Source organism: Calypte anna, chromosome 24 (assembly GCF_003957555.1).
Source record: "Calypte anna isolate BGI_N300 chromosome 24, bCalAnn1_v1.p, whole genome shotgun sequence".
Lineage (NCBI taxonomy): Eukaryota > Metazoa > Chordata > Aves > Apodiformes > Trochilidae > Calypte > Calypte anna.
Genome location: NC_044269.1, coordinates 4,861,344 through 4,887,332, shown reverse-complemented (window position 1 = coordinate 4,887,332; position 25,989 = coordinate 4,861,344). Strand labels below are relative to the sequence as shown.

Genomic DNA, 25,989 nt, shown 5'->3' with positions numbered 1-25,989 from the left:
ACAATGTGCTAAAACTATTTCATATAGAATTATGTATTCCTAAATCAGGGATGGGACAGAGTCTGTGAGGTCACAAGTTTTCCTACAAACTAAACACCCTTGCTAGGTTTCACCTTATTGTTAAAATGCATATAAAGAGTTCAGGACTTACCTTCAAGCAGCTTACCTTGCAATAATCCTGACAAGGACTGCATTTATTAGAAAGTGGTTTAAAAGGTTTTAATGGGAAGGGAAAACTTCTTCAGAGCCTTCCCTTCTCCATGGCCAGCAGGGCAGCCTGTTCACTGAACACCCAGCAGTCTTCCATGGGCATCTGGAGATGGTTCCTGAGGTCATCCCTGGGTGCCCCATCTCTCCAGCTGGGACTCTGGGGTTGGAGTGTCCCCAGTGTGAGCTGTGGGTCAGCCCCATGGCTGTACCCTTTGTGTACACTCATAGTTGTCATGGTCACCCAGCTGGGGCTGGTGAATGGAGCCTGAGCTCTGCAGATGGCTCTTGACATGGGAAGCTTTGTTGCAGGTGAAGTTTCTATGGGCAAAGTCAACACCAAGGGCACACAGAGGCTCTGTCCTGTTCCTCTGGGCAAGTGGCTCCAGGTTGTGTCACAGATGCCCAAGGTGATCCAGGCTTTAGTGGCACCTATGGCACTCCAGGCTGATATCTGGGGCTTCAGCCTGGTTTAATACAGACCAGGTGGATAGCTACCATAGAAGGAGGCCCAAGAAAGCCAGACGGGGTGGTAAGGACTGTATGCAGCCCAAAAAAGCAAAAGCAGAGTGCTAAGATTGTCACCTGGGATGTTTTGCCATATGGCAGTAACAGGGTTGCTGATCTTCCTATTGATAGTTGTGATCTTCAGCTGTTTTCCTGGAGAAATTGTCTGTCATCCATCATCCAGAAAAAACCAAATGGCCTGTAGGAAGAAGACTGCTACCAGCAAGATGCACTTTGTTTTCTAAGTTTCGTGTGCTCAATCCTTTAAAGCAAGGAAGCCTGAAAAACATTCTGCAGGGGTGGCTCTTGCCAGTTGTGTGTTTGGGAAACCAGTCAGTGCTCTGGGTTTGGTCTGCAGTTACTAGAGAAACTCTGTCTGAGTCCTTCCCTTTGTAGTTCATGCCTGGGCTTGCCTGCTGACCTTGAGACCCATAATTTAATCTGGCTAAGAATGCTTGTGCTGAGTTAGGGGCCTGATCTGAATCCCACTGAAGTCTTTGGACAGATTTCCATTGATTTCAGAGGGATCTGGGTTGGTCTCATGAATCCCCAGGCACTGGAATGCAGTGGTGTTTAGTGGTTTGGTTTATTTTCTCTTCCTAAAAAGAACTAAAACCCAACACCACCATTTAATAAAGGGTGCAAATGTCTACTGATTTATTTCATGCATTATGCCAGTCAGAACACTTGGCTGTTCATAAGGGGGTTTGCAAAATCTGCTCAGATGCTGACAGTTTGTTTGGCTGGAACCTGGCAATGAGTGGGAGCACTGGGATGGACTCTTCAAACTTCAATTCTGGCATTTTCTTAGCTGCTTATTATCAAAATGGAGTTCTCAGGGTTATGTTTTCTTCAGCTCAGTGACAACTGACAGCATTGTGAAGGATCTGAGTTCAATGAATCAACCTTATTTAGAGAGCCATTTTCTCTTGTCACTGAAATGGGAAGCCAGAAATACTCTTTGCTTTCTGGTTTCTGTGCCATTAAAAAAAATTACTTTTGAACTCCTGCATGACATTAAAAATACAGAGTTAAAAAGTTGTCAGAACTTTACTTCTGTATCAATGAAAACCTTAATCATTAGACCCACCTGGATGAACTGCTGAGAACCTTGCTTCCCTTTTTCTGGTGTTCCAAACATGTGCCATTTGGCCTGGGTTTTGCCTCCTAACATCCAAGAAACAGCATTTCAAATAGCATTTCATTGCCTGCCTGCTTGCCCTGGTGGGATCTGGTTTCTCAGGTGCAGAGTTTGCTCTCTGCTGCCCTGCAGTTCATGTGTTAGCTATGGGAACAAAAACCCCAACAAAAGGAGGGGGTGTTGGGATTCAGCCTTCTCTTTGCTGTGGAATCTGGGCACTTCACTCCATTGTCACAGAGTTTCCCAATTCTCAGGGCCTGCCTGGACAAGTTGGGGGAAAGTAAGAAGGGAAGAGAGAGTTCAAAGTCCCATCAACTGCTGTGTCCCACTCATCAAACCCAGCTTTGTGTTCATGGAGGAAATGGCAGCAACTGGGGGAATTCCTGAGACTGAACTGGGTCAGGGGCAGATCCCACATGGAAACTGTGATCCAGATATGGACTCCAAGGCAGGGAAAGGACTACTGCTGCTGCTTTGCAGTGGGAATGTTGTTTTAGGCTTGAGAGCTCAAGAATAAAAAAAAAACAAACAAGGTTGTTAGGAAGAAGAGATGTATTTTATTAGATTAGAATGGGATATTGTGAAAAAATGACACAAAGGCAAAGAAACCAGGCTAAATAGCAGCTTTTCTAAGGTTTGTGTGTCACCATGCAATGGATGTTTAAAAAAAAAAAAGGAAAGAAAAATTGGTGTGGCTGTAAACATGATCCTCAGTATTTACAAGGGAATCCATTCAGATCAGAAAATGACCCATCAATTGGCTGATATTTTTAAGGAAAGTCCAATCTCAAGGATAAAATTCAGGCCTCAGGCATGGAAATTCTGTTTGTCTCTTCAAGAAGGCTCATCTGTTACCCAGAGCTAATTGGGGTGTGCTGGATGCAGTCAGCAGCAAGTGCAAATCTTCCCAGGCTGTGCAGACAGAGGCTAACCAACTCCTAAAAAGCCTTTTCTGGCTTTTCTGGCAATGCAGAGCAGTGATTCCCTGTCGTCCTGCATCACTCTCCAGCAAGCACAGAGCAGGCCAGCATTGCCCTCCTCCTATAGATGGATGGGGAGGAATAACTCCTGGCTGGTGTAGGGAACGAAAGGAAAGTGGCTGTGTGGGGTAAAACCTGCTAGAAGTAGTCAAGTGCAATTCTAATAATGAATTAGTGAGCCCAGCACTGGTTTTCTCATGGTGAATATTCCACTTAAATACTGCAGGGATGTTTAGGAGACAGAATGGTGAACACAGCAGAATCCACTGCTTAATCAAATGTGCCCTAAAAGAAGGAGCTGATGCTGGGATAAAGCACAGTTGATTGCAATCAGGTTTAAGCCCAGAATGCTTGTTATTCCAACAGTGCTCACCTGAGTATTGTTCTGCTTCTCAGAGCCACAGAATATATGCACTATATAAACCCTCAGAAAGCAACAGGAGAGGAAGGTGCAGGAGGTTTTGGTTTTTTCTTTCCTTGTGTTAGTGCTGTAGGTTCTTGTTTAATTCCAATTCTTTCCTTTGTGGCTGCTTGAAGCTGCTTATTAAGTGTGTTCTGTTGTTTTCAGCAATTCTGGCCTGAGAAGGTAATTTTTGGGGTCTTTATGTTGAAGAATTTTCAATTTTAAGAGCTGCTGGTTGTTGTCTGTAAGGAAATAAGGAATATTATCTTTTAAACTCTTTGCTTTGTCCTCTGCTCACTTAGTGTGTTTATCACATGTGATGGGTTTCACTGCTGAACTAAGTTTTTCTTAGGCTTTAGTAGGTTCTGTGTGTAATGGCTGGTGCAGGCTTTGCAATATCTCTTCTTGGAACCTGAGAGCACCTTAATGTCATTAAATCTTTCTAGTGTAGTGTCTCATCTCTGCTGCTCCCTCTCCAGCAGCTACAGCACTCTGGGTGCTTCCCCTGACAATGAAAGATGAGATTGCAGCCACAGTTGTCTTCATCACAAGGCTGGTGAAAAGGGAAAACAAGCTGAGCAAACATAAAATGGAGAAATTTGCAGCTAAGCTGACAACAATATTGTTTGAAAAATACAAGAATCACTGGTATTTGGAAAATCCATCCAGAGGACAAGCTTTCAGGTAAGAGGACCCTTATGAGGAGAGGCAGAGCCTTTGTGTGATGTCCAAGTTCTGGTGCCTGGAACCCTTAAATTGGAAATAAATCACAAAACCAGCAAGAGAACAGCTTGGCTGTCCCTTGAGCCTGAGGGAAGGGATGTTTTTTGCTGGTAAAAATGCACCTGGTCTGAAAGGGGCTTCCCAGTGTGTGTCTGTGGGCATGGCTGGGGAGCTGAGGGGGAAATATTCAGACAAGGTGCACTGAGTATCTTGGTTTGTCCCTCTGGCTTCTTGAATGTGCTCTTAAACTGACTTGTGGGGTTGTAAGTGGTTTTAATTCCTAAAAGTTATTGTTGGAGGTTGAAGCTGCACTGTGTGGTTAAAAAAAACAAACAAAAAATCCCCAAACCCCTTGTTTGGGTTTATAAATTGGTTAGGCTAGCTGGCTGGTTGGGGCTGTAAGAACTTGCATCAACAAGCTAAATGTGATGAGAGAGAAAAATAACTGAATTTAAACATCCTTGTGTGTGAGCAGAACTTGCAAAGTTGCAGTGAAATCTCCCCTCCACCTGCCCCTTGTTGTTCCCCAGGTGTATAAGGATAAACAGACACCAGACAAGAGATCCTGTGCTGGAGCAGGCCTGTGTGGAGAGCAATGTGGACTTCAACAAGCTGGGCTTGCCCAAAGAGATGACCCTCTGGGTTGATCCTTTTGAGGTGTGCTGCAGGTGAGTTCCAGGCCATGGCTAAGAGGGGTCAGGAGCCCTGTGGAGATGTGATCAGCTCTGAGCCTGTTCTTAGGGTTTTGGTGTCTGTGGGTGTTCTGGGTGTCAGGCAACAGATGCCCAGAGGGGTTGTGCAGAGCTGCATTGAGCAGGGTCCCTTTCAGGTATGGGGAGAAGAACAGACCCTTCACAGTTGCCTGCTTTGAAGGGGAGGAGAACCCAGAGCTTCCTCAGCAGATCAGCTATGCTGTTGACAGAGCAGCACTAGATTATCCTTCTGGCATCTCTTCAGATGAGGAGAGCTTCAGTAAGGAGCCAAAAGCTATCCCTACAGTCAGCAATCCCAACAGTGTCTACCAGGTAAGCACGGGGTAGTAGCTTTCTGTATGAGCCACCATCTGCCCTCCAGGTTCCCTGATGATGGAATAAACCAGACTTACCTGCTGCCCAGACTGCTCTCCCCTCTTCCCCAAACACACTTTAACATCATCTCGTTTCTTGCTGTTTAGTTCAGTGATTACTCCAAGGCCCCCATACAGCCCTGGTCTCAGTACCTCCATAGGAAGACTTATCTGACTGATGGCTCCTACTGTGCCCAGCACAGAGCTTACAGACTCTACAGACCCACAGCTGCCTTCACAGGACCACGTCTTGATAGGTACCACTGGGTCAATACCAAGAGGTAGATCTGTGGTAGGATGCTGAAACCCTGAGCTGCTGTATGGGACAGGCTGGCACTAAGGTTTCCTAAAAACAGAGCTCTTGCTGTCTAATTCCTATCTCTTTGTGCATCTGAAACTCCAAGTTTTTATTTTATGGCTTTTAAATGTTTTATTAATGTTAACATAAGATTGAAAATGAATGTGGATCTCTACTTGTAAGTTAAAAAGGAAATGCATATATATCAATAAATCTACTCATGATTTTTTTTAAAGCTGTCTGATCTGCTATCAGTGCCCTGAAGGGAGTTAAAGCTTTTTAGTGCAAGCAAAGCAAGTCAGGGAAGATAACCATCCATTAAATGGCTTTGGATGGTAATCTGCTTCCTTCTGGCAAAGGTAGCAAGGGCAGCTTCATTGGGAGCAAAACATTTACACATCACAAGCAAAAGGCTCCTCCTTCAATGCAGATCTGAAATATACATCTGTGAGAGACTTCCTTGTCCCTCAGGACCTGTGTGAGTGAATCAAAAGAACATTAAAATTATAGTATGTTTTTAAACTAAAATCTTAGTGGATGGGGGGAAACACCTGATATTTGCTGTCAAGCCACAGGTGCTCAATAAGCTGTATCCTGGCATCCCTTTCAAACAGGTGATGGGAATAATCACCCAAGAGGCAAGGGCTGTAATCAGTTATTCTGAGTTGTCTCCTGCTTCACCATGATTTGGTCTGCAAACAAACCCACACCAATCCTGGACTTTGCACAATAATTTTGTAATGGATTTGGCATTAATGGGGTTTGTTAGATCACCCATGTAAAAAGTAAAAATCCTACACTTCCTATAATTATAATGATTTCCTTACTAGAAGATGTCATTATAATGTCTTTTTATGTGAACATTGCAACCTGTGGGGTGGTGATTAAACTGAGTAAATAAGGTGTGAGGAGTGGCTTTTCATTACAGTAACTCAAAAGCTGTTTTTAACAAATTCTTACAGCTTTATTAATATAACCTGCACTTTAAGCCCTTTATTGTAATCAATAATGGGTATTTTGCCTAACAAGAGGAATCAAATTAGACATTTGTGTATGGGGGTGAAGTTGCCAATAATTAATTCAGCAATTCTGAGAGAATGGAGTGGGGAAATAGTTTGTGATGTAAGAATTCAGCCACTTCTTAGTGTTAAATATTGGGTGTGGAGGTGTGGGGTGGCATCAGCACTGAGGGTGTTCAGTGCCTCAAAGTAATCTCAGTCTTGTCCTGTGCTTCCAGGAGGTCTTGTGCAGATAAAGAGGGGAAGATCTCGAGTGTCTCTTCCCAGCTTGCTTTATACCTTGAACCAAAAGCAGGGGTGGGCAGAGGTGAGGTTATATTGATCAGTAAATACTGAATCTTTCCTGTGTTTCAGGGTTTGGGTCTTGAATTTGGGAGAAGGGAAGACTCCAAGCTGAAGAGCAGGGATGTGCAGTGCTGGATAGGTGGGAGCAGCTGCAGTACAGGGACTGCAGGAAAAGGAAAGGTAAAGCTGGCTGGGTTGTGTGAGATGCTTTCAGGGGTGGATGTAGGATCTCTTGGTGTGTAAATTGTGTGGGTACTGTTAATTGAATTGTTTAAATCTATAGCTTTTAGTGTCTTGGAGTGTAACTGTTGGCTGCCCTCTGCAGAGGGTTCAGAACATGCAGTGGAGTGATACTTTAGTTTAAGATTTATTTGTTTTTTAAACACTAAGCAGACTTAGAAGTGGTTCTGTATTTTGCTTCTGTTCCTGGAAACTCAAGAGTCTGAGCTTTTGCAATAATATTTTTCTTTTCACCACTTAGATGTAGCCAGAAATCTCAGCCACTTAAGCAAAAGTCTTTTCATTTAAATTACCACATTGATTTCCCTGCTAATTTAATGAGCCTCTAGTATGAAGGGGGAAAATACACTGTAGTTAAACCAAGATATGCTTTGGCTTAAAGCCTGAGGAGCAAAGTCAGAGGACCAAGTTGGAACCAAACCACCAAATCCTCTTAAGCACTGTTACAACTTCCTGCCTGGGGCTATTTTATCCTTCAGTGCATTTATTTGTTTTACCAAACGCTCCTTCTCCAAACCAGTTATTTCAAGGTAGTAAGAGAGCAAGTCTTCATTGCCTTTACTGTTCAAAACCTGATGTTCATCCTCTATGATATGCACCAGCTCTTCAGTCAGTGCATCCACTTTATCCTCAAGTTCTGAAGGGAAGGAGGAAGTGCAGGTTTCCTCTTCAGTGCTAAAAAAGAGGGAAAGGGATGTTTTAAATCAGACAGAAATGTGACTCTTCAGATGATATCTGTAGGCTCTTCAAGAGGAAAACAGAAATCACACTGGATTTTCTCTTGCTGAGCAAATGATGCTATCTGCCAGAGCAGTAACCAGCCTTGCTGTGCCATCCCTTGTGCCCAGGTGTAAAGGTGATGGCACTGCCTTTGTGCCTTGAAGTCACCATGAGGAGGTGTCAGGGTTTGCCTCCCACATGGTTCAGTTGTTGCAGTTTTAGCCCAGCAGTAATGATACCTTTTGTCAAGTGGTTCTTCCCTTCTCCTCCATCCAAAGGTGCCCTTTGCAGAGCTGGGTGAGGCATGAAGGGGATGCTCTGCTTTCTTCAACTTGTCCTTTAGTTGTTCCTTGGCTTTTGTGTGGAGCAAGCAGTTGTTCTTCATCTGTTATGCAGTAAGCACAGAAGTGGAAAAAGCAGAGCAGTGTTGATTTGAAAACATTTTTCCAGTCTCTATAAATAGGGTTTGTGTGCTGTGTTTGTGCTGTCTTAATTTGTACCAAGCCAAATTTTTCCTGCTCTGAGGTCTCTCAGATGAAGATGATAGCTGCTGGTGTGGTTTTCATATTTTAGCACAATTTAATTTGCTGGGTATTTAGAGGAGGCCCCTTTGATCCTTGCACACTACTCAGGGGTACCTTTAAGCTCAGAAGCTTCTACTGGCACACCACAGGAGCCTGACCTTACCAAGCAATGGTTTGGAGAGATCTATGGAACCATTTAAATTGCCTTTTTGTAGCAAAGAAAGAAAACTAGGATGGTGAACTTCCATCTAGACAAGGTCTCATGATCTTATTACCTTCTCCAAGGTTTCCATATCTGTGAGGCTTTTCTCTTGCACCTCAAAAAGCTGGGAGATGAGATTTATTTCCTCGGGGGACAAGGGTTCCTCCTTGAGTAACATCTGACTTATCCAGGATGGTTTATCCCCCTGAGGAGCTGCTGACAGCTGGAGTCTGAGGGAGAACATCTCACTAAGACAAGTCTTTAGTGCCTGGAAGAGAAAAGCTCTTCTGAAAATCTAGAAGCAGTCAACCCAATTTTTCCTGCTAACCACTGAGCTGAGATATTAATAAGGGGCAGGAAAGACAACTGAGCAATATCAGGACATCAAGACAGGTTTTCATTTCTGGAAGCCTATTTTGTCTGAAAAAATAACTGCATTTGTCTCATAGGGACTTGATACAGAGCACAACTGTGCTGTGTGGTTAAGCTGCAGCAGTTAATGTACTGTTAAAGACAGGATCAGGGTGAGAATGTGGTTCATAAGTGGGATCCAGTTTGGGCTATTTGTTTCTAGAAAATGCTGGTGGTTCTTACCAGTCATGAGGAGAACTATTATTTTTAAAGAGTAGCTTTGAACAGGGGACTAAAATCACTGGGAATACTTTTGGGGAAAATGAGATGATAATGGATATTCCCTGGAATACCAAAATGCTCCTTATTGAAGGCTGAATGGGAAAGGGTTGGATCATGGGAAGAACACTGCACTTCCATTTTTCTTTCTAAACAAATCTGTGTCGAGTAGAACTGTTTTCTGAGTCAGGGCTATGATTATTAAAGAGCATTCTGTTTGAGCCTCCCATGTACTGGCCAGCTGATGGTTAGGGTGTGGGTTTTACCTCCTTATCAGTCAGTGGAACAAGCAGCAGTTTGAGTTATTAGTGGTATCTGTAGGCAGGCAGGATGTTAACTTGGGATATTGGAGATTTTTCTGCTGTTTCCTGCCTTAACCTAAGGTGTAGCAGTATGCTTTGGATGTTGAATGTGAATCTGTGAACAGTAACTTTTTGCTATTTAGGTAAAAACTCTTGTATTTCACACCTTTTTTATTAGATGTTGCACAAAGGGCTTAGCCCCTCTCAATTTAACATGGTAATTTTTTAAATGAACACTGCATTAATATAATTACCTCTGTAATGTATTGACATACCTGATAAAAAAATCCCAGGAAGAGTGGATTGGTGTCATGGCTGAAGTCAGCAGCAGTGATGTGAGCCAAGCAGTGCACGAGGAGGAGGAGGAAACTTCCTGCAGAACTCAGGCAGTCCCTTAGGACAAAAAGTTGGTTCTTGGAATTCTAAGGGAGAATGAATTTCCAGAGCTGAGACAATGGCACAGCAGCAGGCAGCTGATGGAATGCTTCCCATGGTTTGGCTCAAGTTTAGGGAAGTTGGGAACATCCCTGTGCACAAGGCCAGAAGGTTTCCCTTAGTACTCTGATTCTAATCTAAAGCATTCTTGCAGTCAGTATCTAGACAGTTCTACATCTGTTTGTCATGAACTTCAGAAAACCCATCTCATCATCTCCCTTTTAGAAATAATACTAAATAGTCAGATTCTGTAATTTCATCAGAGTGAGCTGGTTTAATAAATGTGCTTTGGGTAAATATATATATAATATCCTCACATTATTCATATATCTGCATCTAGGATACCAAGTCTAAATGTATCTGATTATCACCTGAGGATTTCTCACTTGAAAGCATCAAGCATTCTCTGACTTAAAGCATGAAACATTTTTGCATTTCACTTCCTAGTCCCAGAACTTAATGGATATCAAAATATTGCCTGGGTTAGCTAGATCTGAAGTTGACAAACCTGATAGAAGAAATGGTTTCTGAAGGCATTGCCTGGGGTATTACTGGGAGGTATGCTGGAGGCAACACACAGGTCAATCTCTGGGGCCTGCAGAGAGATGAAAAACTGCTTTAAGAAGTGTGTGCACACCAGGCTGCAGAGTATGGGGGGCTAATGGGATGTAAGTTCATTAAAATGTCAGCTTTGATTTGCAATGGGTACACAGAGCCAATAAATACCACATGAAAATGGAGACTGTTTAAAAAAAAAAAAAAAGACCAAGCAAATCATAGAGGTTCATCTTGCCAGTTTTCTAATTAAGTAAAATAAAATGTGCTCTAGCCCTACAGCTCTTGCTATTGTCACTGATTTTTATGATATATTTGCTATGGTTATGAAAGGCCCTGGAGAGTGTACTTGGATTAAAGCTGTAGTGTGCTAAGTACAAAGAAAATGAGAATCATTGCTCCAGGTTCAAAGGAAATATGTTTATCACAATATTATGCAGTTATCAGGAATCAGATAATGCAACAATTAAGTGATGTGCTCAATAAAGATGCCACAACAAACAGCAGAACTGATTGTGGATCCTGGGGGACAGAGGTTTGACTTCAAAAAACAGAAATGGAATTCAATTCCTGATGCTTCCATCTTGGTCATTTTCTCCACCTTAAAGCTGGTAGATGCATTGCAGCCTGTTGGCTGAAGAACTTTTTTCTCTTCTTTTGGAAGAACCAGTCACTAAATATCAGTCTTAAAGACTCACCCCAATGTGCAGTCTGAGCAGCTGGAGGACAGAGATGCCATACTGATACGTGACAAACTCTCTTGAGGGAAGGGCTGCAGGATCAACCACTGCCAGTTCTCCTTCTTGTGCCCTCAAAGCATCCTGAGCTCTGCTTGCTCTTCCTGCAAGAGCAGTGGCTTTTCATTAATTAGACTGGTTTTGTTTCTCTGAGAGGTACCAGTGCAATCCCAGCACTGCAGCTCTCACTTCATGATATATCTTTGTTCAATGTCAAATGAAACTTCTGAGGCAATAGCAATTCTAAGGGTCACAAAGTGCAATGCCCAAAGTTTTACCCCATACTTCCAGGAACACTCTATATGTGAAAAAACCCCTTAATTCTTTTGGAGATCTGCACTAGCTTTTGTGGGGATTGGTGAGAGGAGCTTGGAGTCTGACAGATTATTTCAGGGCTGATCCCACTCTGCAGAAAGTTTATACAACTGATAAAGGGCTAACTCATTAAGTCCCAGGAGATCTTGAATTCTTACAAAACAGAACCAAAGTCTGATTTTTCAGCTCTCAGGTGGGAGAATCTCTTCCTAGATTTTTAAATTTGGAAGGTTCCAACAATGTTTTTCAAAGCCAAAATAACATAGCTGACCCTACTTCAATCTTCTCTCACCTGATGCCTCAGGTGATAAACTGCTTTTGCTCTTCTCCTGCAGCATCTGAACTGTAGACTTGAGCAGTGGGATGAGGTTTTGCTGAATGACCTTGCATGTGCTGGGTGAGATCCCACTGATGCCATAAAATCTGTCTGTCTCATAGTTCTCAAAACACTGGGACCCAGAGAAAAGCATCTGAAACAGCACAAAGCAAAGGCCATTTCATGCCTGTCAAAAATATAACTGAAAAAGAGCACCCTGCCATTCTTTACCTTCTCATGAAAACTTTATATTGTCAGTTCAAAGCCATCCTATGCTATTTTCCAGTGCCTCAATAAGATGCTACAGCACCTTGCTCCCAGAGCTCTCAGATTTTCCCACCTCCTTCAAGGTGATGTAAGGGTTGTCAGATATAGTTTGAACTCCATTAATTTAGGTTTTTAGTGTTTTATAGGGCTCTGATTTCTTGCATCCCTGTTCTTGGATGGATACTCTCGTACTGTGGCAACTGTTAGAAAGTAACAACAGAATTGCTTTTTAATTTCCCCAAAGGTGCAGTCTGTACCTTTGCCTGCTGCATTTGGATGGTGGATGAGTCCCTCAGATATTCCAGTTTGCTGTATGCAGCCTCCACTCTAGCTTGCTGGTTCAGTATGAATTCCTGAGCCTCAGAGACCAGGATGACCTGAAAGAAATGATACCAACTCCTGGAACTGGAAATACCCCAGGATATGCTGGCTTTAGAGTTTATTTTTTTGCAGTGCCTCTCAGAGTGTTCTGGGACCAGGGATGTTCAGCAGTGACCTGACCTTCCTCAGCTTTGGGTTTGTTGCTGTCTCTGTCCCTGGGATGTGGCTCCTTTGCTTTTCTCTCTCCATCAGCTGCATCTGTCTTCGTTCTTCTTCTGCTTGCATCTTTCCAATGAACTCCATCAGCTTCTCCAGTGCCTTTCTGATCTCTAACAGGACCTGGATCTCCTGTTCTCTTTCATTTCTGTCAGCTACAAACAGCAGATTTTAGCAGTAGCATCTGACTGATGATCTACTTGACATTCACAGAGCAAGTTTGATGTAATTTGCCTTCACCACCTCTGTTATTTAGCTTTTAGAACAGATGTTAAGATCTTACCTTTGTATTGTCTCACTTGAGGAGAACAGAAATAGTTTGTAAGGCTTAAGGTAGCCTGTCAGAAGGAGCAAAGCACAGGAAATTCTGTATAACCCTCCCTCCCTCTCCTGTGTCTGTGGCTACCCCTCTGTACCTTTGGATAGCACGGGTAGTTCAGTGGCCAGCTGGCTAGTAAAATACTTTGAGTTTTGCTTCTCAGCTTCCTGTAGAGAGAAACCTTTAAGAAGACGACACATTTCCTCAAGGTCTTTCACTTTTTCCTTGATTTTTAGCTGTAAGAAATAGAAGAGAAGAGGGAGGTTTTGGTATTGTTGCAAGCATGAGGTAGTGACCTCTTCTGACCCTCTTTCCTCTGACAGAGAAGAGCAAGATAAGAGCCAGTCCCTAGACTTTTAATCTGGTTGTGTACAAATTGTTTTTGTTTATTCTGATTATTATAAAACTGTGTTTCTGTTTCATTATTCTGGTTGTGTAAAAACTCACTGCAAATCTTCTGCTAGAGGCATCACTATGAATGGTTTTGTCTTTACTGGGGATAGATGTGTGCTGAGTGGGAGCTCCTGAGACCTTTCCCTGATGCTGGGAATGGCCACAGTAACAATATTTCCTTTTCCATGTTTAGTTTGCATTGCCCTGGGAAGGAGGTGACTTGGCTCCAGAACACCAGTGCTCTGAGTACAGCATTTTGGTGTTTAAGTTTGATGCATGTGAACAGGGCTTGTTTCATGAGCTTTTAAAGGGCTTTGCTGAAGTCAGAGAATGCACCATACCTGCCGTATCTTCCCCTCTTTTGCAGCATCAAAGACATGAAGAAACAGAGAGTTCAGCTTGTTAAGAAGCTCTTCTTCCCTTTTTCTTCTGCTATGCCAGTAAATATGCCTTGTAGTTATTTCCTTTTCTAGAAAGTCCAGCTGTAAAGCAATGGCAGACATAATAACTCAGTGTTACAGAAAGCTTAGGGAAGATTAGAAACTTCATCACCATTTAATGCTTTTGAAAGCTTTGCAGCCTGAAGTTTGCATGTGTTATAATTCCTGTCCAGATGCAATGTGTATTTTGGGGTAGGGGAAGGATATGAAATAAAAGCTGCAAAGATCAAGAGAAGATGGTGCAGGTAGAAGGGAGAGAAAAAGCAAGTTCTGAAAAGGAGAGGGATAAGTAAAATAAGATGCATTTCATTGTATCTTGAAGTATAAGCAAATACTACCTGTGAGGCATGGCAAGAAGTGAAATTTCCTCTCAGTAAGGGAAAAGAATCAGTAAAGGAATTACCACAAATATCAAAGCTGTAAGTAAAGAGGATTTTCTGAATCTGTAATTACCAAATCTGGATCTGTAACTCTTCTTGGTAAAGCTCCAAGGGACTGAACAGTGGGAATGACATTGTGAGTCCAGGGGTTGATTTGAGCACCTATAACAGGCCCAATTTCACCTGTAATTGGACTTATGGTTCTGGCACCAATAGTGATGGGGACAAGGCCTGTGGACAAAGAAAAACCAGGTAGATAATGCTTAGAATTTAGGTCATGAATTCCAGCTGCAGCCCTAGTGAGCAGCTTTTGTTAAAGTGCAGAAGAAACTGACAATGGTTTCAGATGTCCTGATGAAAACCAAACTGAAAATGCTATGGAACAACTGCTGGAGCAAGGCTCTGCAGACCTGAACCTTCAGATAACATCTGTTTACAGCCCCATCACAGAGGAGAACATCAGAACAGTTCCCCTAAAGAGTACAGTAGATTTCTGAAGGGATGAAAGTCACTGCTGTGGGATTTTAGTCCTAGTTTTCATTGATGGTTATTCTGGTGCTGCTTCTTTTCAATGTACACCCCATGAACACTGGTGTTTTCCATTCAGTGGTGATTTAGAAGCTGTTCTGCTTTGGCAGGGTGATTTATTCACTCTGAAAATAGCATGTCCATGTATTTACAGCTTACATTACCCACTTTCCTGCTCTACCTTTTCCATTCCTGTCTTCCATGGTGCCTGCGAGTGGGGAAGGCTGCCTGGTATTGCAGTCCCAGTCTATTCCCAGTATTGGCACCATCAAACTGGACCCAGAGGGGTCTGGGATTTTCATTCCAAACACTGCAGGAATCCACATCTCTGTGCCAGGGTATTTGATCATTCCTAGTTTGTTTAAAAACAAAGAAAAAACACAAAAAACAAAAAGACCCAAACAAACAAACTAAAAAAACACCAAAACCCAACAACCCATAAAGCATTACGTAGTTTAGTGATGAAAAGAGCTGCTTTCACTTTCAGAGGCTTCCAGTGAAACTTCCAGATACTGCCTGGCTGAGTTAATCACAGGGTTTGTCAGAGTGAGTATTTGGGCAAAGGATTTCCCTGGAATTTTGAGTTGCTGACATCTTGGCCAACTCCTGGGATGGAAATGGTGCATTGCTGGAGCTTTCAGTGCAGTGACACCTCTTTGCTCCTTAAAACCTCCTGGCTCTTTTGTACCTACCTAGTTTTCCCCCAGTTTTCCTCAGCCTTGAAGCCATTCCTTGTTTTCTCTCCAGGCTTTGCAAGCGATGCAAGGCATGATAAAGCCCAGTGCTGAAAGCCTTCTTCATATCTTCCATGGAAGCTTTTAGTGCTGCTAATCTGTCTGCTGCCAGATGGGGTTCTTCCAAAACTGATGCCTTAAAGTGCTGAAGAGCATCCACCACCTGGGTTTGGGATAGGAGCCACTCAGCTTCCAACACTGCTTGGAAAACCCCAGTGTGGGGCAGCACCTCATCCTGCTGGAGCTGAGCTCCCTCTGCTTGGGATATTTCTCCACTCAGGGGTTTGCTGAAAGAATCTCCAAGGAGCATCAGATTTCCAGAAGGAGCCACCAGCCCACCTAGAGGTACAACTTCTCCTGCAGCCAAGAAATGGGAAGGGGTAGTCAGAGCATCATCATCTGCCAGGCTGTCATCAGGATCCTGCCCATGCAGGAAAAGGCATCAGGATAATTTACTTCAGTGGAAGCAGAAATGGGTCTAGGGGTTTACATGGGGAGGAGGTGGTAAGGTTGAGGCTATTTATAAAAATAATTTAGCTCATTCTTCCTACTGGTTTCTACTTTAGATGAAAACTAAGGTCCTTGCCCCTTTTTGGGGTGTAGTGTCTAATGTGAGGTGTAAAGAATGTAGGTATGGGAACATTCTCTTTACAAATCTACAACTTCAACCCCCCAGCCTCTAAATAATGCATTTTGATACTTCAGTAGAGCAATTGGACCATCTTTGAGTCTAATGAGCTTCAGTAGTTTGTGTCATGGTTCCTGAATGGTGACCTCAGATGTCTCTGGGTGTCACTAGGAAGTTTTACTGACCTTTAAAGTGATAAATTTACAAGAAAACTGTAGAAAAGAGAAGAATCACTCTGTAGAAACTAAGTGGTGCAACTGTTCCACAGCTGGCTCAATAGTTGAAGGCAAAGTCAGGAGGTGAACATGAGGACTTTTTAGGCTTGTCCTGGACTGTGCCTCTGTTCAGTTCAGTCAGGGGGAGGTTAAATGAACAGGAATCCCACATGGACCAAACCATGAGCAGCATTCACCTACCCGTGGTAGCATCCAAACCCACTCCAAGGATTGGAACAATCTTGCCTCCCTCTGGCTCAGCCATAGGAGCCCCAATCTCCAGAGGTGTCAGCATCCCAGTGAGAGGGTTCAGATATGTCCCCCCAACAGCCAGCTGCTGTCCTGTCTGAGGATGGATTGTCACAGCAAGCACTGGCACCTCTAGTTCTGTCACTGGGTCGAGCATGAGTCCTCCCATCCCACACATTTTCTCAGGACACAGGACTGGGAGTTTTGTCTTCACAGGCAGGTCAGTACTGGGACAAAGTGGGTAAGGGATGCAGGGGAATATGGGCACTTCAAGGTTACCTGTGTGTAGAAAAAGAAGGAATTTAAGTGGTTATGCAAAATAATGCTAAAACAAGGATGCATAAGAGCTCAGAATGGAGATACAGAGATTTCAGACAGTGCTGATAGCCAAGGTTTCTTGTCGTTAGTCTAGAATGAAATGACAGTGTGAGCATACAAGGGTTCTACTGATGACTTTGCTTTTTTAATGACCCCTTAGTTCCCAGGTTGTGAGTAGGAACTCAGTGAGGACACAGCTTTCCAAGTTCAGTCTGGTTTGGCTTTGTTTTGGGTTCTTTTGTGACCGAGTGCAGTTCTGTAACTTGGGTTTTGTCACCTATGCTGCACTTACCAACCCACCAACATTATTTTCAAATTAATTTCCAGACACTGTAGTTACCCATGAGCTCCTCCTTGGTAAATAGCTTGGGTTTAGCTTTCTCAAGGAGACGAGGTCCCAGTCCTTCACCCAGCACTCCCCATGCCTTCAGGTGATGACTCTTCTTTAGTATCATCCTTCTCATTTTGCTGCTGGCTGCCTCTAGCTGGGCTAACAGCCTGAAATTCAAGGGGCAAAGAAGGTTCCTTGCTATCTGAAGATAAGGTGAGAGAATTTTGGTGGATGCTTAAATGGTGTCTGCACCTGGGCAATGAGAGAGCTTTGTGAGTATTTGCTTGGGTTAATGCAGTGCAAAGGTTGCTTTCCAGTTTCTCTGTTTTCTTCTTAATTACACTGTTATTATTCTGAGTCAATACCCATGGATGGCTCACTCCTAGATCAGTAAGGTGTCCCAGAGCCAGAGCAGTTGGTAGCACAGGAAAGGACACTCAAAATATTGTTGCCCATGAGGTTATGATGTGAATCTCTTCAGAGTTTGTCTCTGGGATCTCCTAGACTTGTTTTATATAAATGTGGAAATTAAGACCTGAATCATCTCATCTTCTAGACCAAGAATCAGTTTTCATCTCCCAGGTATAGGCACTGCCAACTACAAGCAAACCCAGTTCTTGCCCCAGCTGCTTTCTGGCAAGAAGAAAGCTGCAGCAGAAGATTGCAGTTGATTTCTTACCTTGTGCAGCCTGGCTGGCACAGCATGCTTGGCTTTCCTTTACCAGTCCCCTCGTTTGCCAGCAGCTCTGCCAGTCTCAGCCCCTCTCGTAGGGCAGAGCTGAACAGGACATAGTGCTGCTCCTGGCCCTTCAGAGCCTGCTGTAACAAAGCCATCTCTTTCTTCACACTTTCCTCATATTCAGCAGCCAACTGCTTCCTGTGCTGCATCTCTTCTTCTGCCTAGGGAGATGCAAGAGCCAAACATCACTGTTATGAAAAACCCAAGTGTAAGCAGGAATCACAGCTTTCCTGCCCTTTGTTAAAGTGGCAAGAGTTGGAAAATAAAAATAATGTTGTGTTCACTGGAACTGAGCATGCATACGCTGACATCTGACATGCTGAATGACAGCTTTCTAGCACTGAAGTGATCAGCAGGTACCCATACCTGAGTAAGCTAATAATTCAGTTTATCCTTTTAACAAAGATAAATTCTTGTTGAAACAATTCTAAAAGTAGAGTTTTACGTGGCCACTCCTAAAATTATGAAAAGAGAGCACTGAGAATTTGATTTGTTGTTTCATGCTGCTGCAGTAAACTCTACCTGCTTTTTTGCTGTCAAGTAAGCCTCTGTCACTGAGCTGTCATAAGCTTTCATCTCTCTTGGGGTACTCAGGGTCTTTATCCAAAGGTTTTTCAGTGAAGAGACTTCACTTGTGACCTTGTGGTACATGGTTTTTACCTGAGTTTAAAAAAAACCAAAAAACCAAAAAACAAAAACCAGAGAAAATAGATGAAAATAGATTATATATTATATATATTATATTAGGACTGGAAGAGATGATGAGGTGATCTGGAGATGGTTCCATCTCTTCAAACAGATGCTTGGCTCAGAGCAGGATGCTCTCTGTAGTGCCAGCTCCCTCTGCTGTCCTTTAAAGCACCAATGAAGTTAGATGAATAATTCAGGTAATTCTTTATGAGGGCTGTGAAATGCTGTCCCATTGATTTCAGCTGAGAGATTATAATAAATACAAATAGCAGAATGGAGCTCCATATCTGTGTTAATTTTATTCATTTCTATTTCTTCTCAGTGTAATCTGCAGCTCAAGAGTCTAAGTAAGAAATCCATAGAATTATAGAATGGTTTGGGTTGGGAGGGACTTTAAGGATCATCCAGCACCTCTCATGGATAGGGACACCTCCACTAGACCAGGCTGCTCAATGCCCAGCTTGTCCTTAAGCACTTCCAGGGAATTGTTTTCATTTTATAGATGAAAAACTGAAGCTGGAAGATGAAGTCACTATCCAAAAATGGTGCCAGTTCAGTGCAGAATGATAAAATTAAAATGTTCTGCCTTAAAGTAACTGCTCTTCCCACTCTGTTACATGGTGTGCTGAAGGATATGGCTACATCCTCGTGTTTCATTTTCCAAAATGCTGGAAGTTAAAGTGTGTCCCTAGTAGCAAAAGGCTGATGAAAGATTAGAGACAGACAAAGTTAAATGCCTGAGGCTCTCTCTACATAAATATGAGTAGTCCCACACCACAACTTACCTCTTCTTTGAAATGGCCCAGTTTGGCTGTGACAGAGAGTGACTGCCTGAGCAGAAGTTCAAAGAACACATTGGTATTAAATGCCTCAAGGTCTATCTGGTCTTCAGGCTCCCAGGCATCATCCCTTTGCAGGAAGCAGGCTGAAACACGAACATTGATTTATTTATTTGGTTTTTTTTGCATTTAAGACTCTGTTTTTTGACCAAAGGCTGCGTGTAAATCACTGAATTCAGCAGCTCTAAATGGGGTTCTGGCTCCATTAGATGCACACTGCTCTTTAACCTTTCTTTTATCTGGCTTCTTCCAGCAGGGCTGCAAGAGCCATCATCCACACTACCTTTGTCCTGCCTGGAGGGGTGATGTTTTTTAAGGGACAAGAGTGCTGAGCCATTGGAGGAGTAGCTGTCCAAGTTGTACTTCAGCTGCTGCCTTCGGAATGGAGGACAGGCAGTGCCTTTCTGGGACCAGCTAAGTCTGGGACAGAGAAGCTGCAAAACACAACAAAACGAAGTAAGTTGCTTTTATTTGGACATGTTCTGTTGGTGTGATTCACACCTGATTTACTCAGCAAGCAGGATGCATCGTCAGGTGTCAGCCAAAGACCCTGAGAATCTGTTTTCTGAGTACATCATTAATCTCTTCTATAAACAGAAGAATCAGTAATCCCAGGACATAAGGCTGCAACCAAAGGGAAGGAAGTATAGCTGTCTGGTTTTTTAATTTGCTGGATGAATAAATCACATTTTCTATCATTACCTTGTGGGAAAAGCCTGCTGAGCTCAGAAAATGCTAGAAACCAAGAAATAGCTTTCTGGGGTATTAACAGCCTGAAGGACCATCTTGGTTTTTAATTGTGAAGCAGCACATCTGATTCCAGGTGTCTTGTGGCCACTGGGGCTTCTGTCTGCATGGGTACAAAGCTGAATACCCACAAATGACCCCTGGAGAAACTTATTCCTGACTGACCATTCCTTGTAATAGTTTTTCAGGCCTTACCTGTGTTGTCTCTATTTTGAGATAGTTTTGGTCAGACATGAAAGCAAAAATTACCAGGGCACTGATGATCTCATTCCTTCCCAAAGAGATCTGAATCGTGAAGAACTTTATTATAGTTTGATCTAATGAACCAGAAAAAAGGAATGAGATTCACCTTGAGTGTGTCCAAGTGGCCACTTCTATAACAGATAAATTTAGTGGGGCTTTGGTGGTGCTGGAGCAATTAGTAAGGATGAATTTTACCCCATATATAAAATAGGTTCTGCCTAAGGGAACAGGTTTTAATTGCTCAAAATCTTGTAATATTATTTTTAAAAAAGCAATTACTTACTATCAATGCCACAGAGGCAATGAGCAATATCAGAAGTCCTGTGATTACTCCAGTAATTGCTGTCCAGTCAGGTTTCAGTATCAAGTCTTGTTGTCTTGCAATGCCCACCTGTACAGCATACCTGGGTGTGGAGGGGAAGAATGGGCCCTCTTCATAGCACTGTCCCCCAGGTGGCATGACCCTAATGTACTTAACAAAAGAGCAAAAAGGAACAGGGCAGTCATGTCCCATGGCATCTCATTTAAATGCATATAAAAATACAAATAAAATAAATATAAAGTGCTGTTTTGTTTCTTACACTGAGTCAAAGGTGTTGCAGCACTTTGCACTTCTCTCTGCAGCACACATACAGGCAAACTCATCTATTTATTTCTGTGCTCACCTGCACTGTGTGATAAACAGGGAAAATGCCCACTCCTATCTGGAAAATTTCCTGTGTTTCCAAACATTCCCATTTAAGTTGAAAGGCTTTGCAGTGGAAAGGCAGAGAGAGGATTGATTCTCTGATACAAACCATTTTTTTGTGCTGGTTGCTGCTCAGCCCTAGCACGTAGGTACCAGGGGTCTGGAGTTGGAAAGGGAAGAAGAGGAATTCTTGGGACATCTCTCTGACTTCATCTCTGAGGTTTCGAAGGTCTCCCCAGTCAAATTCAGCATTTGTGTTGTAGAGGTTGTTTCTAGGTGCAAAAGCACAGAAGTCAGTTCTTTTCACTTTTCTTTTTCTTCTTTTTTTTTTTCTTTTTTTTTCTTTCTCTTTTTTCTTTTTTTTTCTTTCTTTTTTCTTTTTTTTGCCTTTTTCTTCTTTTTCTTTTTTTTCTTTTTTTTTTTTTTTGTGTGTGTAGGCTTATAATTCCAGCAGCCTTTTATTAAGGCATAGTTGTCACTCAGGGTTTACCCACACCACTAAATCACTGAGGCTGAGCGTGAGTGTGGGTATGTTTAGTAATGAATAATCAGGGGGATCCCTTTTAGGACCAGAGATGTCAACATGGAGAGCATGGAAGCCAGCTGGAGATTTTGTTATTGGTTATGTGCTGCTGTTATTTGTATGATTTGAAACAGGATGAATGGCAGGAATGAAATTAAAATAGACAGTAGGGGATGGAACCCACAAAACCACCTAAGGAGAAGCCAGGAGGGTAGAGTTCCTAAGCCTTGCAGTGTAGTAGGAACTACTTCTTTCCTTTTGGCTAAGCCATAGTTCCAATGAAATCCTAAAATTAAATAAAAGGGGAGGAGAACTTAAGGTCAGAAGTCAAGTTTCAAGAAGTGTGAGCACAGGTCAGAAATAGCATCAGCAAGGCATCAGGAACTGTAGGTATATATCTAATTCTGCATATTTGAGTAAATTAATATTATTTCTTCTTAAATGCTGTTTCCTAAAGAGCCTTAGTGTTTTCTCTGTCACAGTGGTGTTGAGGCATGTTTAATAATGAGATTTCTGCTCCTCCTGGTCATGTTTTCTCTTAGTTCTATGCTGAAAAAGTGAGGGCTTCAGCCTTGTTCTCTGTAGCTTAAGTGCATTAGGTACCTTATCCTGCATTATCTGTACTTACACATCATACACTGGGTAATGCTCCTTGGAGACAATGAAGAGGAGGGTAACATTAACATTAATGCACGTGGTGGGATTTAGGATGCCAGTGAATAGGAAATGGGATGTGGAGTTTGGAGGTCCCAGGCTCTGTCCCCAGGCAGACCTGGCTTCCTCAGGCCCAGACTTCCCTGGAAAAGCACAGAGCTTGTGAGGTTTGGGTCATTCCTGAAAAATTGATATTTACAGAACAACAACTACAGGATAGAGCATTTCATTTTCCTGACTAAGCTTTATAGATGAAATTGGGTTTCCAAATGGCAGTTTACTGCAAACGTGACTCTGGGATTTTCAGTTTTGTTGGATAAATGTGTCCCAGGTTTTCTTGGCTTTTTCCAACATCTCTGCTGAGCTGCATCTGGTAGAGCAGCAGCACCTCTTGCAAAACAATAAACACTTTGGAAGGGATCTTACCCCTTATGTTTATCCAGCTTTGGCTTGCATTATTTTAAATATTTTTTAAAAATTATTTTAAATGCTTTGAAGTTTATTGGGGAACTTACCTGGAGCAGTGGCTGCAGAAGGTTTATTTCTGTGATGTGATGGAGCCTCGTTTAACATGATGAAGTTGTGAAACAGTTGTGGGTCAGGATTATACACTCCTAAAAATCCTTTCCCTGCAGTGGTATAAGAAGCATTGGTCACTTCTGGTTCTTAATTTCTGTTTAGAGTATCAGCTCACCAAAATCCCCAAGTAAGACCTAAATAATCTCCCTTTTAGCACATTTCTCTTATTCTAGGGCAGTGGTTTTAATGCTTGTGCCTTACTCAGAGCCTTTAGGGTTTGTCTGGTGTTGCAAGACCTGCTCCTTAAGCAGCTGCAGGTTTAACTTGGCTGAAGTAAATGGAACTGTGCAAAAGGTTTTATCCTGTTGTTAGTCATTTTTTGGGTGTTTGTGAAATTAGTGCTTTTGGCCCAAAGCTTTGTTCTGGAATCCTGGGGGGAGAAAAATGTTTAGCTACCTCTAGTTCTACTTAAAGCATGTTAAAATCTGAGGCACAAGAGACAAACTGTGTAACTGAGGGACCTCAGAAGGGAATCCTTTGTCAGGCAAAGCTTTTCTCCAGCTCTGTTTCTCATAATTTAGGCAATGGGCAGAAATCTCCAGATTTCTTTCCTTTTTTTTGTGATACTGAAAATAAAGAGATTTCAGATGAATGTTCTGGATGGAGAGGGGTGAATTTTGCATGGAGTGATGCAGTTGTGTGGCTGCATTAAGCATTATTACCATTTGTATTATAAATATAATGGAAAGGGTTTTTTTTTAAAAAAAAAAACCATTTAATACCCAGTATTACTATAGCTCTATAGACATTTCTCCTTTCCCTTACCACTCATTTTCACGAGGTATGTGGGATAGGTGTGTTTGCTTTGCTCTGAAGTGCAGATGTCTTTTAAAGAGAAATATGGTCTGAGTAGAACTGTTCTTAGGTCTTCTAAGAAAACAGCAGTCTAAGAAAAGAAGAGCTCAGAATTATTTTTATGTTATTCTTTGACACAAAATAAGACCAGGTAGAAAAATACACTGTGCAGAGTGTATTTGTTGCTTTTTGTACCTAAGAAAAAAGGAGTGAAAAGTGTTCTCTGCTTACAAGATTACTGGAAGTCTGGAAAACAGAGCAAAAATAGGTAGATAGTGAAGATACTGGTGGCTTTTACCTTGCTGCCATTTCTGTGTGTGATAACAAGCTGAGCATTTTGCTCTGTACAGGTGACTTGCAGAATCTCTCTTTGTTGTCTTCTACACTGGGAATTGCACACACTCTCCAGGCTCTCAGTTTGACAGATGCAGAGGCCAAGAGCCTTGTCATAGCCTTGATAATTACTGGGGGCAGAACAAACCTGCAGGAGGAATGAAATAGCAGGATAAATAGTGCTGGAGGGAAATCTGGGCTTCCTATTTCAGGTTGAGGAGGCAAAACCTCACTGAGAACACTTGGTTGCCCTGCTGTCTGTGCCCTCTGAAGGAAGAGCTTAGGAGTTTGCTTTTAGGACAATTTCTGTGTGGTCTTTGGATTTAACTGAAGGAAAAATGGAAATACCTTCTCTGAGCAATAATGAACCCATCCTTTCTTGGTCAAACACTGTCCCTCTTGGTTCCGGGAGGCTGAATCTCGACAGACCTCATATGCTTGTCTGACACAGGGTCTCCCATCCCCTGAAGACCTCCAGTAACCTGGAGGACATGTGCAGTGAGCATCTCGGGGCTGGAAGACAATAAAAAAAAACAATTTAGGAAGGTGGAATCTCATGCAAACAGTGTTCTGTGCAAGGGAGAGGGTAAATAGGGCAGCACGGGTGAGGAGCAGGGAGAGGGATGCTGATGGGTGTTAAGGGTGAAGAGGTTTGGTGGGGATGCTCCTGTACCTGGAACACCAGATTTTTCCCAAGACAGATGCAGGTTTCCTGTCCTTCTGCTGGCTGCACAGCCTCTGAGCCACAGGGAAAACAAGCTGCTTGGCCAGGCCTGGGGTTAAAGAAATCCACGGGGCAGGTCAGGCAGCTCTGGGATCCCAGGGCTGCTCCTTCGGAACGAAAAGTTCCTGGTGGACATGGAACTGGTGAGATGCTTCCTTCAGGGCAGAAAAAGCCTTTGGACAACAATAATTTTGGTCAATTTTTTCTGATTTAACACAGGTGTATTATGGAGATGGATGTGTTGTTGTCTTAATACTTGTCTTAATGTCTTAATGTTGTTGTCTTAATACAGAATGGTCTTAATACTGCAGTTTATTTATGTTATAACACCTAAATCAGTTAAATGAATCCTGCTTAACAAAACTACTTCCTTATTTCAATATAATTTTACTGTGCAGTGCAGAAAGGAAGTCTTCCAATATGTGACTCTTATTACAGTAAGATTGAATGGTCTTGTTATTCAAGCTTACATACCTTTTAAAATATGGATTTCAGCAAACACAATTGATTATCTAAGAGCTCCCATAATATTCAGCAAAATTACAGTCAGACTATGGTTTTATTTTACAGTATGTGACTGAGAAGCATTCTAAAGAAGCTAATAATCTCTAGTAAATTATCTATAAGTACCTGCTGGACAAATCTGCAGATTCTGTTCTCTTCTTTTGCAGTAAATTCCACTTTGGCAGTCATCAGTCTGAAGCTGCAACTTCCCATTGCTGCAAGGCAAGCTTGGAAAGAGGGAGAAAACTAAGCAGAAGAGGAGCATTTGTCTGTCTCACCAAGTAGCTTCAATTGCCACGTATGGGTAAGGAACAGACACACCTGAGGAGATCTTTCCTTTCAGCCTCTGAATATTTAATGATTAGTGAAAGGTAAAACATTGGTGTAAAATATTGATGGGAGTTGTTTGAGCCTGGTGTAGTCCCCTATGGGGCACAGAGGAGAAGCTGTGCTAGAAGCTAAGGAATTTACATGTGAAATGTGACTTGTAGCACAGAGAAATGCTGGTTTCTGACTGCAGACCATTTGCAATGTGTATTTTTCAGGACCCTGCAGAAACCATGGTTTTTCAAAGTCTCTGAATATTTATTTACCATTGGGAATCATCAGCTGGGTTTTATTTTTGTGGTAGGCTGCGTGCTTTCTGATGAGCATAAACCAGAAGAGGGTTGAGGACTTGGTGTCATTTTGCTGCTTCTTATAGAAAAATGCTCCTGGCTGTTTGGTCCCCTCTTTTTTTCAAGATCCTGGACTGAAGTTTAGGTTCTGTGCTCCCCACTTTTCCATCCTTTGTGTGTTCTCAAGGTGGCAAACTCAGCAGTGAGTCCCCAGGAAAAGGGACCCCTGTCCCATCACCAAATGTGGTCACAGAGGAAATGGATTTTTTGATATGTGGATAAAGGGATTTAATGCCCCATTTTACCCTGTGTTTGTGGCACTTCTGCAGCCTTTGTCCTTGCAATGAAGGCAGCAGTCCCAGCCCCTACC

General features: G+C 42.6%; 1 protein-coding gene across 1 annotated transcript; it reads left to right on the top strand.

Annotated features, from left to right (window-relative positions):
* The first annotated feature begins 3,723 nt into the window (after positions 1 to 3,723).
* BTG4 (BTG anti-proliferation factor 4) lies at positions 3,724 to 5,312 on the top strand. The gene is made up of 4 exons (XM_008492422.1): positions 3,724 to 3,922; positions 4,492 to 4,629; positions 4,791 to 4,986; positions 5,136 to 5,312. Exons 1-4 carry the CDS (start codon positions 3,750 to 3,752, stop codon positions 5,310 to 5,312), a joined length of 684 nt encoding a protein of 227 aa, XP_008490644.1. The 5' UTR covers positions 3,724 to 3,749.
* Positions 5,313 to 25,989: the final 20,677 nt, after the last annotated feature.